This window comes from Cricetulus griseus, chromosome 6 (genome assembly GCF_003668045.3).
Source record: "Cricetulus griseus strain 17A/GY chromosome 6, alternate assembly CriGri-PICRH-1.0, whole genome shotgun sequence".
Classification (NCBI taxonomy): domain Eukaryota; kingdom Metazoa; phylum Chordata; class Mammalia; order Rodentia; family Cricetidae; genus Cricetulus; species Cricetulus griseus.
The window spans coordinates 132,640,390-132,658,600 of NC_048599.1; the positions used below are offsets into that span (position 1 = coordinate 132,640,390).

An 18,211-nucleotide genomic window follows, 5' to 3' on the forward strand; every position below is an offset into this window, starting at 1 on the left:
TTTTAAACATACAGCAAAGGACCACTAGCTTACATTCCACACTGCCAGAGGAGCTAGGAAACAAGGAGGAGGACCCCAAGAGAAGATTGCATAGTCCCTCGAAGAAGGGGATGGGAACCGGAACCCTTGACCAAATTGGAGCCCTGGGGCAGGGAGAGGAAGGAGAGTCTTTATCCAGTTGCTATTCAAAGCAGAAACAGTCACCCATAGCTAAACATTGAACCATACTACTGGAAATCAGTTGTGGAGAGGGAGGAGAGTTGAGCAAAGGAGCCAAGACGGGGATGGAGAGACCTGAAGAAACAGTGGACCTGACCTACTGATAGAATGGAGACCCTAATCATAAAGCTGGGGAAACAGCATTGGACCAAACCAAACCCTCTGAATGTGAGTACCAGCTAGGAGCCCAAGACAGTCTATGGCTCCTCTGACAGCAGAGCCAGTCTTTATTCCTAGAGCACAAATGGACTTTGGGAGCCCATTCCCTATGGAGGGATAGTATTGCGGCCCAGATACATCAAGGAGGGTCTAGACCCTCCCCCAAACAATATGACAGACTTTGTAGGTCCTTGGTAGAGGGCCTCACTATCCCTGCATAAGAATAAGGGGTAGGTTGGGTGGGGAACATGGAAGGAGGGGAAGGCAAGGGAATGGGGGGATGGATATGTAAATATAAGTAATTAAAATAATAATAATAATAAAGTGTGCTTACACCAAAAGTGTTTTCCTCAACAGAAACATAATGAAGGTAATGTTAGTGACCTTCAACAATATTTCCACTGTCAGTATGTTTCATTTGGAGTGCTGTTCCCCTCTATACAATTCTGAGCTGTGAACATGTGACATTAATTCACTTCATTCCATAGGTAGGTTTGTTAAGTTTTAAGTTCTAGAAAGAACAGCCAAACATTTCCTAGTTTTTCCTGACATATGTACATCTATATGAGTTATATATTTTGTTTAAATGCATTTGTCAAACTATTGCCATGTGCATGAAAAATATAAAGCTAATTTTTAGTCAAGACAAAAATTTAATCAGAATACATGATTAACTAAACACAGTGGGTCAATCAAAATAATGGGGGTATTTCTCATGTAAAAGTCAAGGCTTTGTTTCTAATCCTGATTTTAAAGTCTCTCTCTCTCTCTCTCTCTCCCTCTCTCTCTCTCTCTCTCTCTCTCTCTCTCTCTCTCTCTCTCTCTCTCTCTTTTTCTCTCACAATTCTACCTCATCAAATAGTATCATTATGATTAGGTCAATAAGAGACATGTCACTCAAGCAAAGCAGTCACTATCATAGCATTGATTTTATTCAGAATTTACCAAAGCAGGAAAGAGAATCCAGTCAGTATTCTCCGATTTTTACCTGGGTCATTAGTATTAATTTATTGCCATTAATACAAAAAAAATCAGCATACTGTTTTGTATGGTATGGTGATGTTTTCACAGTGTTTACTCTATGTATGGATTTTAATGTTGATGTTTTCAGAATCATCCCCCGAAATATTCTGCTATCTAGGCATTCCATACCCTGTTAGGTTGATACATATAATCACAATCAGTTAACAAAGTATGTGAAGGGATGGCTCATGTCAAAATATGCCTGAGATTCCCTTTAAAACTTAGGATCAGCCTGAAGTCCATAGTTTTATTTACCATTGTTTAGTGGACAAACTTGAAAAAAATCTATTTTAAAAATAGTCAAGAATTGTTGTGGCTTGATGTCAAGAAGCTGGATGAGATTTCTAAAGAATCTCATTTCAAAATATTTCAAAAATGAGAGGAAGAACAGAGTCTTGGAGAAAGCCAAAACTGGCATATAAGAATGTGGAGACCAAGGCATCTAAGAAAGTGCCAGCCCAAAGCTGAGAGGTTAAGACACTACACTGGTGTCCAGATTTAGTTCTTGGAGATATGTTAAAAACTAATAAATTAACTGACCTACATGTTTATTAGACTTGGCTGCATGGGGAATGTCAGCAAAGTCTGTAGGATGAGTGTGAAAGTTGTTTACAGAATATAGACAGATATTTGATAGATACATGGATTATAGAGAGATGATAGATCAAGGATTTCCTTATTGCTCTGCTAGAAATCTCTTCTTAAAATGACTTATAACAGACACAGTATCATACCTCCTCATCTAGTCAAGATCCCACAATTTTCAGAACTTCCCTCTTGAACATATAATTCTGTTGTCTGAACAAAACCTGCTTCAAAGGGTCTTAACTGTCTTTTTAAAAGACAGTATAGTTTTACAAGAATTATATATTTTCAAAGTTGAGGTACTGATATTTTGATCTTCAAATGATCTTCAAATGCAGAGGTTTAAATGGTTTTAAATGACATAGATATGGCATTGCCCCCAGAGAAACACATGAAGACACGTAAGTAAAATAATGGGAAATACACTGAGGAATTTCACTATGGATGAAAAACCCATCACATTAAATAGATTTATAAATATTCTCCTTATAACAATGCCATCATCCACTACTTTCCTTGAAGTATACATCGCATGTTCATGGTAGTGGCAGGCCTGTTTAAAAAGGTGTGGTGTTATGATGGACATGTCTCCTATTCTGTAACCAAATGCTATGAATTGTTGCATGATGTGAATTTTTTTTAACCCTTTCAAAGTTTACTCTTCCGCAAATGGGGACAATTTGTATTTATAAACTAAAATTGGCATTCAGTCAATTATTACAAATGAGGCTACCAAAGTTCTCAGCACATTTCCTAACAGGGTTTTAAAAGGAGTTATTGTTTTGATTTTAGAAAGTTAGTCTTTTTGTTTATTTGAGTACTTTGTGTCAGTTTTTGATAGGGTATCTGATGATGTCCTGCATGGAGCCTTGAGCTCCATGGTTCTTCTGCCTTGGCTTCTCAGAGTCTGAGATGACAGGCGTTAGACATCATGCACAGGTGTTTGAGGAGCTCATTCTTGTAAATCATTTTTATGTCACTTATCCATTGTGTTTTACAAACAGATTGACAGACTGTTTCTCAAAAAGTAGTTGTAATAAATGATTCCAATTGGCTCAGTAAATATTTCTCTGGAGAAACTTTTCTTGACAATATTTATAAGAAAACAATATCCCTATTTACCAACAATTGACAAATTGATTGGTTGTATTGACTTATAGAAGGTTAAATGAAACAAAAGCAATGTCTCCTTTCTCCTGCAAGAATTTCTGCTTGTGTTGATGTAAGAATGATTTTAATGAAATGTATGGTTTTCCTTGTGCTCAGAATTATAGTTATATTTTGCTATACAAAGAAACAAATGAGTAGAAACAGTAATGGCACACATTATATATAAATTAGTACCAAATAAACAGGGCCCCATCTCTTAAAATGCTATGATATAATATTCAATATATTTTGTCTGTCCAAACAGTTATTGAGATAATTTGTTAGTTTTGTAAACTTCATCTTATATGAATGACAATGCTGAAATAATAATGTCTTAATACTTAATAATATTTTAAGGCGTAATCTTTTCTTTTTCTAATAGTTAGAAAACCTCTTGCAAAGTAGTTATAAACACAAAAGGAAAGGAATCAGAAACTGTGAGAAATAGATGTTTTAATATTAAAGCTTTGGCTGAGCATTATGTTTAACTTTAAATTTCAAGTCAGAGAACAGAAAAACGAAAGATATGTTATTCATATTCCTACAATAGATTAAACATTATAGTTTTTCAGTGAGGAAATATAGCTTGCTGTAAGTAAGCAGGGAATTTCTCAAACAGGTCTTCATATAGAAGTTGACAAATGTTCTTCAACAAACATATTTGTCTATTATGAGAAATAATAATAACAAATTCAATGTCAGTGTTGTAAACATACTTACTGTGTACATTCATTATATATAATAAAATTTTAGAGAAATAGGAAAAAAGAAAACAGTATCGCATTTAGCAAAAATCACACCATGAAAACAAAGTACTAATATTATTGCTGATATCATTTCTTCTTAAAGGTAAAATATATCACTTATGCAACCTGGAATATGGGGACATTTCATTTTGCTATTAATATATTCATATGTAATTTCCAATAGTATTTCCTATGGGTAATAGAGGCTCCCAGTTCCCCCAAAACAGGATATATTTGCAAAACCATGATTAGCATGGTAGAGAACAGTCTCAAGTATTTGAAGGATGCAATTTTACTTTCATATTTGTTCTCTCAAATGCTACTTACAAAAATCACACTTGTCTCTCCTCTTTCTCTGACATACATATTATGTGTTTGTATGTGTGTGTGTGTGTGTGTACTCATCTGTGTAGATTCTACCTTATGTAAGAACTTTTTAACACACACACACACACACACACACACACACACACACACACACACACACATATATATATATTGTATGTCTTTCTCTTTCTCTCTCTCTTATGTCACTGTGAATTAAAGTTAAAATCTCATACTTACTATCAAAATGCTCTTCAAATGAAACCTATACCAAACCTTTTTATCTTACATATTTATGTATTATCAGTGGAAGATTTATCTAATTGGAAACACAATCCATTTTAATTTTTTCAGATGTTAAGAATGTATTCTTTTTCCTCCTTTTTAAAATTTAAATTAGAAACAAGCTTGTTTTACATGTCAATCCCAGTTCCCTCTCCCTCTCCTCTTCTCCTGCCCCCCACCAAACCCCTATCCTGTCCCCTTTCTGCTCCACAGGGAGGGTAAGGCCTTCCATGGGCAATCTACAAAGTATGTCACATCATTTGGAGCAGAACTAGGCCCTCCCCAGTGTGTCTAGGCAGAGAGAGTAACCCTCTATGTGGAGTGGGCTCCCAAAGTCCATTCCTATGCTAGAGATAAATACTGAAATGCTAAAAATAGTTGATAAAAATTGCTTGTCTTCTAAATTAAAATAAAAAATGAAATAAACTGCAAGTAATTTAACTTATATTACATTTTTAATGACTAAACATTTGTTAGTACCTCACCTGTGAAATGTTAATATAATTTCTAAGACATATGTCTGTGGTCTGCCTTTTAAGAGAACTATGTAGAAATAAACAGAACAGGCACATTTGTTTTTTAATAAATCATTGCTATAGGACTACATTGGTGGAATATCAAATGTCACGTTTTTATATTTCATAAAAATAGAACAAAATATAAAACGTGACCCGCTGCATGTGTTGTCAAGTGAGACTGAATCAACACGTGCATCCATTTGTTATGTTTGGCTGAACATCTCTTTCAGCTGTAGACACTGGCCTAATATGAGAAAGGCCTTGACTTCGACCCACAATAGTGTAGTTAAAAAGTAAATAAATGAGATGCTTCCTTAATTTCTTCATTATCAAGTATAAAGGTTGACATTTTCCTAAATATCATAAAAATATAGGTAAATTATTTGTTATATTGGCAATTATTCTATGCCAATTTCATTTATTAGTATGATGGCTATTACTGTCAAAAGGGAAAGAAAAATCTTCCACTCTTGAAACAAGACCAATCCCTGTATTTAACATTAGCATGGTTTTATTAGCTAAGTAAATAACATGTATAGTCCATATTGCATTAACATTTGCATCGTTTTATTAGAAATTTCTAGATAAAATAATTGTATGGCTTTTCAAGTGTTTTTGCTAATGAGAAAGGAAGTATAATTAAATATAGTTTTCATGAAATATGAATTTCTCTCTAACAATATTGTTTCTTTCACAATCCAATTTATGTGATTGTGAGTAACACTCATTCTCCTGCCATCTTTTGTACTTACGTGTTATTGACTATCTCTTCTCACCCTCAATCTTTATGTGCTTTAAGAGATTTAACCCACTTCCCAGGTGTTTATATTGCTGCCATTTCCAATCATATATCACACCCATTTGAGAGTCACCAGTGGATCTGTAGGTGCTTAAATCTAATATAATCATGGATGCCACACAGGTGGGACAGAAACCACCATCAGCAGATGCCATCAGAATTTTAAGGAAAAATATATGAATGACAACAAATATTTATATAAAGCAGTAAGAGAGGAAAATGTCTAAGGCTCTAATGTTGTGTTGTTTGGAAGATTGATGGCTTATAAAAATTTAGCATAATAGTTAGTAGTAGATAGATAGTTGGTCATGAGGAATTGGTGTACCCATTAGAACAGTTCCAGAGGAAGTGTGTTACTGACTCTGTGAGGAAACAATGGGAACCCAGGTAACTCCTCAAGCCTCTCAGGTCTGTATTTTAGAAAGACATCCAAGCAGACAGAGAATAGAAATTAAGAGATTACTAAAGTAACACAGTCAACTGTGTAGAAGATGGAATATGCTCTGAGCATGGTCTCAGAATCAGAGAGAGCTGTGCTAGCATTAAGATCAGACATAATTCTCCTTTGTGCAAAAACAACATTGTCTTTTCCACTGTATTTCCCAGATGCTCAATGTTTGGAACAACCATGAGCTCAATCAGTTGTTAATCTGAGTAAATGAGGAAAGATGGCACAGGTATCTCTAAGGCTCTTTGTTTGACCTCATGGGATTTAGAAAAAGAAAGTCAGTACCTGTAAAATTCCATTGTGGTCAACTCTTTCTCTCTCATGGACACAAAGAAATAGTATTGGGTGATCACAACCTCTGTATTGATAACAGATTTTGTAATAGTATTTGGAAGAAAACCACTAATTATTTTCTATCAATGGTTGACAAAACATTTCTAAATGAGAAATATTTGAAGGTTTTGTGGAACAGTAAGCCTCTGCCAAAATCGATAAACACTTTTTGCATTTCCAAAGGAGCCATGATAATATGTAATTAATAGGCTCAGCTATGAGTCATTCAATTTTACAAATCCAGTATACTGGATTTGGTCATGGGTCACCATGTGTTAACCTCCACTTTATGTTATGAAAGGAGTATTGTGAACCAAATTCCTCAGCTGAGTCATTAGAATAGATAGCTATGCTCAGATGTTGACTAAGAAAGAAACTTTTAAAAGTCTTAGCAGTATTATTTCAAAGTGAAATGATATTAAAATGAAAGGCAAGATTTCTTTGTGGATTTTCCAAGCTGTGAAGCAGAAACTATTGTGAATTATACATTATAGTCTTGCCATTAATATAGACACTAGGCTATAAAATCAGTGTGAATTTTTATTCTGAGTACATAGAATTATAATATGTTTGATTTTTTAAAAGTGAGTTTATAATTGTAGCATGCTGAGAAGAGTGAGAATTATTCTGAACTAAAAATTAAAAATAGAGGGAAATCAAGTACCTACAACAGGACTAGTAGAGATTCTGCTTTTAATTGCTCCAAGAGGAGTCATTTTTCCATTCAGTAAAACCCATTTTTTTCTTTCATCACCTCATGTTTGTCCATATGTTTTCTATTTCATTTTTCCCCATTTTTCTTTTTCTTTATTTTTTCAAGTGTGGGGAAGTTTGAGTTTTCTCTTTCTCCTGGCAGCCCGTGGGATCCCTGGCTCTAAGTGCTAGAACGCTTTTATGTTGCATCTTCCTTCAGGACCTCCTCTCCTAGAGCACCATGGCACAGACACATCTGCTGACTTGCTTCTGTAATTCTACCAATTCCTTTGGGACTCTGATTAATGCAAACCAATACAAATTGAAGGGTGAGGAAAGCAGATTGCAGGTGGCTTTCTTGGGTGGCAAAAAGCTTGCCATGAGAAGTAGTCCCCAGGCCCACAGCTTCTATGCTTTCCTATCTGTTTCTTTTGTTATCTGATTTACTTAGCAGATGATTTGGTTCAGAAACTTTATTTCCCTTTAAAAAATATTGTTAACAAGTACAAAGGAGAGTCCTGATTTGCCTTCTTATTATAGGAATATAATGAACTGCCTAATGCATGTTGAGTATACAGCTAATTTCTCACATCTTCTCTATATTGTAGTCTTACCTTTTTATTCTTTGTGGTTTAAAATCCTATAGCACTAATGCTATCTACTCAGGGATGGGAAAGTAAAATTTTTATACCCCTTCCTGGTTCACAACTGAAACTGCTATCACAACAACAAAAGAATATAAACTCATAGTTATTTTATTATTTTATTTATTTATTTATTTATTTTGTTCACACACATATGTGTGTGTGCCAGCTGTATGTATGACTTTATACCAGATGAGGGCATCAGACCCCATTATATATGATTGTAAGCCACCATGTGGTTGTTAGGAATTCAACCCAGGACCTCTGGAAGAGCACCCAGTGCTCTTAATTGAATTGAGTTTTATTCATAAGAAGTTTCTGATAAAAAGAGTTGCTACAAGCTATGTGTTCTCATCTCTATTTGACGAAGCAAGGGCACTGGTAGAAAACAAAGGGCAGGGCTCTAGGTGGGGGCATTCTGAGGCTGGTTTACTAGCACTCTTCTATGGAGATAAAGATGTGCATTTTCTATGGAGATTTGAAAGGCACCTATCAAAGGACAGTCATGGGACTGCCCGCAGGGAAAGTTCTAAAAAATCTGACCTAGGTTTTATGACCTATCTTAGGGGAGAAGTGAGCAGAGAAAGTGAGAGAGACTTCCCTTTTTCAATATGCCATTGCATACAGTTTTGGACCCATGACCCAGAGTCTGGGTAGACTCGTGTCTACCCAGAGTATAAGTCTATCTGCTAGAAAGGTACTAGTCATTAGCTTAAAGCTAAATTCCTACCAGTCAGGTCAGAAGGCATAACTGTTTCTGCATTCAATTTAGCAGCCTAAATTTAAAGACTTTATTCTGTTATAATGAATAAATATTGGGCTGGAGAGATGGCTCAGAGGTTGAGAGAACTGACTGCTCTTCCAGAGGTCCTGAGTTTGGTTCCCAGCAACCACATGGTGGCTCACAACCATCAGAAATGAGATCTGGTGTCCTCTCCTGGTGTGCAGATATACATGGAAGCAGAATGTTGTATACATAATAAATAAATAAATAAAGTCTTTAAAAAAGAAATGATATAATAATAAGTATTCTATTAAATAGACAAGATCTATTAAAATAAAAATAATTAAGGTAATAATGGCTCATTCATTAAAATAACAATCTTTGGGGCAGGAGAGATGTTTCAGTTCGTGAAGTCTCTTTCCACAGACGGTGATGATCTGAATTTGATCTCTGCAGACACATAGGGTGGAATGAGAGAATTAATTTCTGCAAACTATCCCTCTGGTTTCCACATTCATGTCAGAACATGTCAACACACACACTAAATAAGCATGAAATGAAAATCTCACCCCAAATTTTGACAGAGAGCCTGGGGAAGTATCTCAGTGCTGGGTGCTTTGACTAACATGTGTTATGTACCTAGGGAAAGTGGGAAAAAATGAGGATGTCTATTATAACAGTTCCTAGGTACATTGCCAGAGTGGAGTGCTCAGGACAGAAGTCAGTATATGAGGCAGGTTAGAAACATGGAGACATCCATCAGTACTCCTAAAGACTATGATGGGAGTTTTATTGATATATATTAGGACATGTAATGTATTTCATTAATATACATTAGTATAGCAATGATTCCTGATATTTCTCTCCCCAATTCTTAAAACATCTTTGCATTTGAAATAAGAAGAAAATTATATGAGCTCTGAACTTTAGGAGAATGAAGGTTTCCAGTGATGTGTACAACTGCCTACCATTCTGACAGTAACTCTGTGGGCTCAGCGAGGAAAGCTTTACTTTGGATCATTAAGTGAATCAACTTCAGAGGGTTCCTGACATTCTCCCTGTTCACTGTTGCTATTTCACTGTGTCGTTGGCAGCTTCCAATCCTTGTGCAGCCAATGAGGGTAGAGGCCCCTGCTCTCACCTTTGCCTCATCAATCATAATAGGAGTGCAGCCTGTGCCTGCCCCCACCTGATGAAGCTTTCTTCCGACAAAAAGACCTGCTATGGTAAGTTTCTCACAGTTCTTAGCCAAAGCTGAATGGAAATATTTCAGATTCTTCAGGCATTCAGATTTTACAGAGTGTAGTGGAAGAGGTTTTGAATATCTTTAAGAAAACATTAGGTGGGGCTGCTGCCGGCAACTATTAAGGATTCAGCTCTTTCTGGGGAAACTGACAATCCTTTAAAATGTGGTATATTACATTTGCTATTTATTACCTTATTCATTTTTTCTTGCTATTTTCTTATTTGATATGTTAGCAAAATTTATCTCTGTAAAACAGGGAGATGTGTAAGTGTAAGTGTGCTTCAAGGAAGTGCTGACTTAGGAAGTACTCACCAGCTTTAATTTCCTGTTCATTTAACAGGGCATTGTCAATCTGAAGGGGAAAATGAAAACAAACAAACCAACTATATAACTTGAACACACACATACACACACACATACACACATACACACACACAAACACATGAAATAAATAAAATATTTTTCTTTGTAGTTACTTAATCTATAGGGCAGAAAATGGAATCACTTACCAGAAGTTAAATTATGAGTCTATTACTAATGGCTTTAATTCTGTGCACTTATTATAGGATAAGACCAGATTTCTCTGATCCAGGTCCATGTTTATCTCAATTAATAATTTATAAAAGGACACAGAAGGTCATCAAACAGTAATTAAGACAAGAGGTACTTGAGAAAACAAGCATTTGCAATTGGGAACTGCAAGTTCCACCAAACCAGAGGGCCATGCTGGAGATATTGGGGTGTTGTCTTTCATGGGTTCAGGAATGTTGATGGGAGGGGAGTGTCCTGCCTTTTACCATAATGAAGTTATCTAACAAGTTCTATACCCATGGTATGTGTGCATGCATATTGCAAACATAGAGAGGAACGACATTCACTGTGCCCACTTTCTCTTAATATTGCCCTTAACAAATCCAACCCCACAGAGAAATGACAAACACCCATCAGCTAGTGGAGAGTGTAGAGAATAGAGCTTGCTAGTGATTTTAAAGATCCCTGCAGAGAACCCAGGAATGTATGTCAGGCAGTCTGTCTTACTATATATGAAAAGTAATGCTGTAACAAGAGAGTGTACCATGGACCTTCATGTTACATTAGTGGCTTTCTCAAAATAATAGCAACCCAACCACAACCAATATTAGAATAACTATAACTCCTATATCACAAACAGCACAAGAGTACCCAAATGCTTCCCAATAGCAGGACAAAAAAATTGCAATAAAATATGGAGACTATCTGAGCCCTAATTTTGATAAGAAATACATGAATTGAATTTTTAAAAAAATAATGTCTACTTTTATACAGTGACAATTTTTAGGATGATAAATTCTTAAGTACTTTAAAAATGATTTAATGAAAGGCAATTTTACTTTAATTATATGCCAGTACGAAATATGGTTGTTGAGCACATATATCCAGCAAGTTCTGGTTTTGGTTGTTTGTTTTCCATTTGTGTTTTTTTTTTTTTTTTTTTTTTTTTTTTTTTTTTTTTTTTTTTGAGACAGGTTCTCACTATGTAGCCATGGATGGCCTGGAACTCAGAGATCTGCCTGCACTTCCACACCTGACTTTGGAAAGCAACATTTTGCTATGCTGAGATAGAAATCAAGTACCAAGAATTTCTTCACATTTCAAACTAAATCATATTACTTAAAGATTTTTTTTAACTGTTTGTTCTGAATACCTTCTGGATCGACGACCTATATTCTGTTTCCATCAGATACTTTTTATTCTATGTTCAAATTGAAGTCATTAAAGTTGTTATTTTAGAATTTCTAGACTGTCTTAAGCTTGCCAACAATATAAGAAAAACTCTAAGTTGAATTTACTTTTCCAGAAATGAAAAAGTTTCTTCTTTATGCAAGACGTTCTGAGATCCGAGGAGTGGACATTGACAATCCATATATGAACTTCATCACGGCCTTCACTGTCCCTGATATTGACGATGTTGCTGTAATAGACTTTGATGCCTCTGAGGAACGCCTGTACTGGACAGACATCAAAACGCAAACCATAACTCGGGCTTTCATTAATGGAACAGGGCTAGAAACAGTTATTTCAAGAGGTAAAAGAATTGCATGACCCCAACAGTGCTTGTTATTCCATATGTAGTAAACAGTTTCTTTTACATTCTTCCTCCACTGTTGAACTCAGCTGAAAGTTGAAATTGGTTATTCAAAGAAGCAACGGTGTACTACATCTCTATAAATGTCAAATGCCACAGTTAAAACACACAACACTTGGATAACCAAAAATTTAGTTCAATTCAAAGGAAAAATTACAGAGCAAATTAAAATTTTCAAGTGTCTAAACACATTAAAAAGCTTTTTTTTTTTTTTTTTTTTTTTTTTTTTTTTTTGCTGCCATGAAACATTACTCACATGGAGACAGCGACAGCATGAGGTATAGCAGGGCCTGGCCCAGTCCTCTCAATCAATCCTTAAAAATATTACACAAGGAAACATTCCAGAAGCTTTCTCATAAGCTCTCAGAAGTATCAATTGAATTAACTGAAAAAAAAAAAAAAGGACTGGTAAGATGGCTCAGTGGGTAAAAATACTTACCATAATAGAGAATCCACTGAAGGTTGTGCTCTGATTTTTAGGTGCCTGCTGTGACATGTATGGGCTCAAGAGCATATGTGTAAACATAAACACACATGATGATGATGATTTCTATAGTATAAAAAACCTAGCTGGAGTTAATTATCTATGTGAATGCAATCGCTGGATCCTGGATATTTAGCTTTGAGTTAATAATATATTATTTCCTCGTACATTGCTTGTTTTCACTTTGTGTCAGTCACTAGCTTGGTAAATGTGTCTTCACTGAGCATTACTTACTGTGACTGAAAAACAGACCAAACTTGCTTTCCCTGAATGACCCTATGCATTTAATACAAGCATTTCAAGAGGACTGAAGATAGGGTAACCTTACTCCTACCAACCCAGTCAAGCACCTGCACTTTTGAAGAATACTGAAATCTTGTATTTTAACTGAAAATAGTTTCTTCTCTCATCCAATACATCAAACCAGTTTCTCTACCTTCACTCCTCCTAACTCCCTCCACCTCCCTTCCCCCCAGAGGAACCATCCTCCCTCTGTTTCCTCTTCAGAAAAGGGAGAGATAGCTCCAAAGTCCAGAGAGTGTTTTAGTTCCTAATTAGAGCAATATAGGAAACAGGTTCTCAAACCACATCTGAATAGAAGCTTCAGGTATTCACAGGGTGGCACAGGCTGACAAATGATGTATGACATTATTTAGACCAATTGATCACATATTAAAGCTGTTAAAACAACTTACTGAACATTAATTCAGTATTGACTTGTCACAAGTGATCAAATTTATTTCCAACTCAATTAAAGGAAAGTCAGAGAACTAATACGATGAATTCACTTCTCCATAGAAACTTTCTTCCAGTGCTCAGTGTAAACTGTGTAACAGGCATGGCAATGTCATTATCCTCACTGAAATGGTCCTCCTCCAGAGTTAAGGAAGGAGGTCACAGCCCTATCAAGAATATGAACATATTTCTCCAGAAGCTGTGAGGCCTGTATTCAGCTAGAAATGCTGTTGATAAACATTAGGGGACATGGCTTCTGAATATAATGCTGGGACTGGAATCAAATCATAATTTGTTGAGTACATATTTCAGAAATATACAAGACTTTTCAATTTACCAGACTTTAATTACTACCTGTCCACATTGAGCAGTAAAAATTTTTTCCCTACTATTACACATATTCATTAGGATCTGAAATTAGGTCATCTGGACAAGCATTTTCTAAAGGAGAAGAACTGGAGGGAGAGAGGCTGGGTAGCCACTGTGATACCCATACTGCATCCTCCAGAGAAGGAAGAGCACAGGTGTGTCCAGGGCTGAAGAGATAGAACATGATTACACACATACAGCTTAAAGCGCTGATTCCTATGCTTCAGCTTCTGTATTAATACATAGAATGGTATCTGCTTTTAAGAGTGCCTAGTGAGACATTTAGCTTTGCTTTGGAAGTGGTCCCTTTATCAAAGATGTCTAATAGAGACCATGCAGGTGAACATCTGGTAGCTGTTTGAAGGCTACTTGTCTGCTTTGGTGGTTCTGGTATGTGGTAGAAGCATAGACTTTGTGGAGACGGATAGAGTTGGAAGAAACATGGGCTGATTTTGGATCCAACAAAGGGGAAAATACAAAGGCAAGGGTTTAACATGAAGGGGGAGGAAAAGGCTCTGTCAAAGTGGCTTCTGTTCTTCTCAAATTCAATGGACTTGCCTTCCTTCCAGAGTGCAGCCATGCTAAGGACAGTGTGGGGGTTTTGATAAGAAACATGCCCAATATGCTCATGTATTGGAACACTAGGCTGGTAGTTGATGGTGTTGTTTCAGAAGGTTTAGGTGTGGAGTCTTGCTGGAGTATGTATGTAAAGAAGGTCTTTGAGAGTTATAGTGTAAATCCCAAAGAGTTGAGGAGAAATACCACTGACACAAATCATCATGGCCATATTAATTAAATCAAGAAAAAGCAAGCTTGTTTTATTTGTGTATACAGGCTGCCTTCCTTTAAGGTGGGATTTAAGAGGTCACCATTTGACTTGAAGAAGACAAGGTTTTATAGCTCAGGGGTAGGGGATTTTGAAAAATAGGATTTGGTTGGAAAAATAGGAGGGGTTACAGAGCAGAATCTAAGAAGTCGGCAATACCAAGGTATAAATATCAACTTTTTAAAATACATGTAGGGTTGCAAGACGGTCATTACAACTTTTTGAAATAAGGATATGATTAACATTTCCTGGAACAGGCAGAGAAGAGCCATTTGTAATTAAGGTTACAAGTGGGGCATACCCCATTCCTTGAGAAACAGATTTATAATCATAAACAGGAATGAGTCTAGGTTTTCTTTACTATAAGATAGCCTTTAAGCCTAAAAATGGAGGCAGGCTGGCTCTCAATGGCTTTGCTCCATTACCAATCCCTCCTCTCTGCTTCATTCTTGCCTTTTTAGATGAGAACTCTCAGCTTTCTTGAAGCTGCTGCCATACTTACCATTTACTATCATGATTCTCTACCATATAGACTCTTATACCTCTTGAACCATACAGAAAAAAAAAAAAAACTTCTTCCATAACCTCTTTCAGTGCTAGTGTTTTGTCACAGAAACAAGAAATAACTAATACAGACTGGTAAAAAGTTCCATTAGCATCAAAACTGATGAATTTTGCAAGCTTGACTTTGGAAATCCAGATTACCACAATTTCCAACAGTAGTTTATGTATTTTGCTTGTCCATTAGTTCTTCTGTAGCCCTGTGGATGGTCTCTGCAGACCTTGCTCTTCCTCTGAACATGATTGCCCTCTGTTCCTTCTTGGGGGGGTTCTTTATTTCATTTTTTTCTCTTTTAACTGAAAATAGATTCTTCTTGCATACTATAAATCCCCACCACAATTTCCCGCCCTTCCACTCCTCCTAGAGCCCGTTACCTCCTGTCTCTCCCAGATCCCCGCCCCCCCCTCCATTTCCTCTTCAGAAAAGTACAGGTCTTCAAGACATGACAGCCAGACAGAACAAAACAAGAAACATTAAGTTATGGCAAAAGTCCTCATATTGAGGCTGCTCAAGGCAATCCAGTAGTAGGAAAAAGTCTCAAGAGCAGAAAAACAGTTCAGAAACACACCTGCTCCCAGCTGGTAAGAGTCTCATAAGAATACCAAGATAACAGCCATAACATATAAGCAGAGGATTTAGTGCAGGCCCATGCAGGCCCCTTTCTTGCTTCTTCAAGCTCTCTGATGCCAAGTGAGCCCTGTTTAGTTGATTGGGTGGGTATGCTCTCCTGGTATCCTCCATCCCATTACTCCTACAATCTCCCCTCCACCTCGTCTGCAGTGTTCAAAGATCTCAAGGTGAGAGACCTATGGAGAACTCTAATTTAGACTCTCTCTGAATAATATGTTGTGGTGGGCTCTACACCCTCTCCCATCTGCTGCTGGTGTGCTGGGGTCTGGCCTGTATCAGTCCCATGCTACAGAGACCATCTACTCCAGACTGATGTCTTTGGGGCTGCTATTGGAACCAGGCAAACAGCCCCTGGGTCCAACCCTGAGTGGCATAGTCCTAGCTACCCAGTGGTTTTAAGGATGAGATAGAGACATCTTGTCATCTTAGGAGGGCTCTCAGTTGGTACTGGAGACCAGGGTTTATTCAAGCATGCTCTTAAATAGCTGTCCAAAAGCGGGGTTACAGGCAGAAGACATCTATTATCATGTATAGAGCTGATATCAAATATTTTCTTTAATCCTCAAGATAGTCCTGGAAGCACATACTGAAGCCCTCAGACATTCCACCTGCACCAGACATGTTTTACTAGCCCCATCCCCGCCAATAGGTGTGGGCCCACCCATGGCCTAGGTCTATTGTTATATAAACTAGAAGAAATTCTCCACCTTGGCAAGGCCATCTGGAGGTAACCAGCCAACATCTAAAAGACAATGGGAGATTCCAGCTCGTGGAGTTGAGCTTGAGGCCTGTATCCAAAATATCATATTCATATTTGGTCCCCTGACACTAGTAGAATCCTTTCCTAATGACTGATGAACTAGAAAGGCACCAATCTAACAGTATAGCAAAATATCATTACAAGGACTTTTTTTCCCTAGTAGTGTTTGGTTTTACTCTAGGTCTCTGGGATATCCAGTCTCCAGGGTTTTGGTTTGGTTTGGTTTAGCCCTCCAGGCTATATATGGTATGGGCTACCTCTTATGGGGTGAACCTCAATTTACAGCAAACATTGTTTGGCCATTCATGCATGCTCTGTGCCACCACTGCCCTAACCCTAAAAATCATATATAAGTGAGTACATACCATGTTTATCCCCTTGTGACTGGGTTACCTCACTCAGGATGGTTTCTTCTAGTTCCATCCATTTTCCTGCAAATTTCAACATTCCACTGTATGGGAAGCTGTAGCCACGCCTACTTAGGGGCTGGCTACAGGTGTGCCTGACCACGCCCTCACAAGCTTTCGAGGGCATGGTCAGGGGACATAGGGTAACTGCGTTTTCACTTTCGGTTTCTCTTTTGGGCTTGCGTACAGACTGCTGCTATGCAGGCTGGCTAGGTCGCTCTGTAAGTAAGGCTTTTCCCTATTAAATACCCTTATATTTCTTCCTGACTCCATATTGGTAATTTCCAACTATATTCCATTTTTTTTTCTTTTTCTGCTGAGTAGTACTCCATTGTGTAAATGTACCACATTTTCTCTATCCATTCTTCAGTTGAGGGGCATATAGGTTGCTTCCATGTTCTGGCTATTACAAATAATGCTGCTATGAACACAGTTGAACATATGTCCTTATTGTATGAATGTGCATTCTTTGGGTATATGCCCAAGAGAAGAATTGCTGGATCTTGAGATAGACTGATTCCCATTTTCCTAAGAAACCACTATACTGATTTCCAATGTGGTTGTACAAGTTTGCACTCCCACCAGCAATGGAGGAGTGTTCCTCTTTCTCCACATCTTCTCCAGCATAGACTGTCATTGGTGTTACTGATTTTAGCCATTCTGATAGGAGTAAGATGGTATCTCAGAGTGGTTTTGAGCTGCATTTCCCTGATGGCTAAGGATATTCAGCACTTTCTCAAGTGTCTTTCAGCCATTTTAGATTCTTCTGTTGAGAATTCTCTATTTAGTTCTGCACTCCACTTTTTAATTGCATTGTTTGGTGTTTAGGTGGCTAGCTTCTTTTTTTCTTTTTTTTCTTTTTCGAGGCAGGGTTTCTCTGTGGCTTTGGAGACTGTCCTGGAACTAGCTCTTGTAGACCAGGCTGGTCTCGAACTCACAGAGATCCACCTGTCTCTGCCTCCTGAGTGCTGGGATTAAAAGTATGTGTCACCAACACCACTCGGTGGCCAGTTTCTTAAGTTCATTGTATATTTTGTTGATTTTTAAATCAGCTTTTGTTATTGTTAGGTTTTAATTTAAGATAATTCAGCTGAGTACAATATTCAAATTCAAGGATTATTTTCTCTCAGCTATGTGCCCACTCTTAGCTTAGCTTTACCATTGTAATCATAACCCTTAAGTTTATCTGGTTGGCCTCTGTATTTGTTCATGTGTCTTTACAATCTTCCCTGCATCTTCTCACCACATTCTCATTTTGTCTTTTATAAGGTTTTGCTTTTTATTATTCCGGTGAGGAAAAACTCCAATATTATCTCAATAATCTTGCTTCTCCTTTTATATGCTGCCCTTTAAAAGCATTGATTAAAAATATTATGTTACTTATTCTGTCTTCCAGATCCAGCTTCTAACTTCCTATA

At 37.1% G+C, this 18,211-nt stretch overlaps 1 protein-coding gene across 1 annotated transcript in view; it reads left to right on the top strand.

The window, feature by feature from the left end:
- The window catches only part of LOC100773941 (low-density lipoprotein receptor-related protein 1B), a 1,050,824-nt gene that overhangs the window by 407,620 nt on the left and 624,993 nt on the right, over window positions 1-18,211 (top strand). The window contains exons 26-27 of the mRNA XM_035447074.1: window positions 9,744-9,875; window positions 11,733-11,960. Coding sequence (XP_035302965.1) covers window positions 9,744-9,875; window positions 11,733-11,960 — 360 coding nt within the window. The remainder of the gene's footprint in view (window positions 1-9,743; window positions 9,876-11,732; window positions 11,961-18,211) is intronic.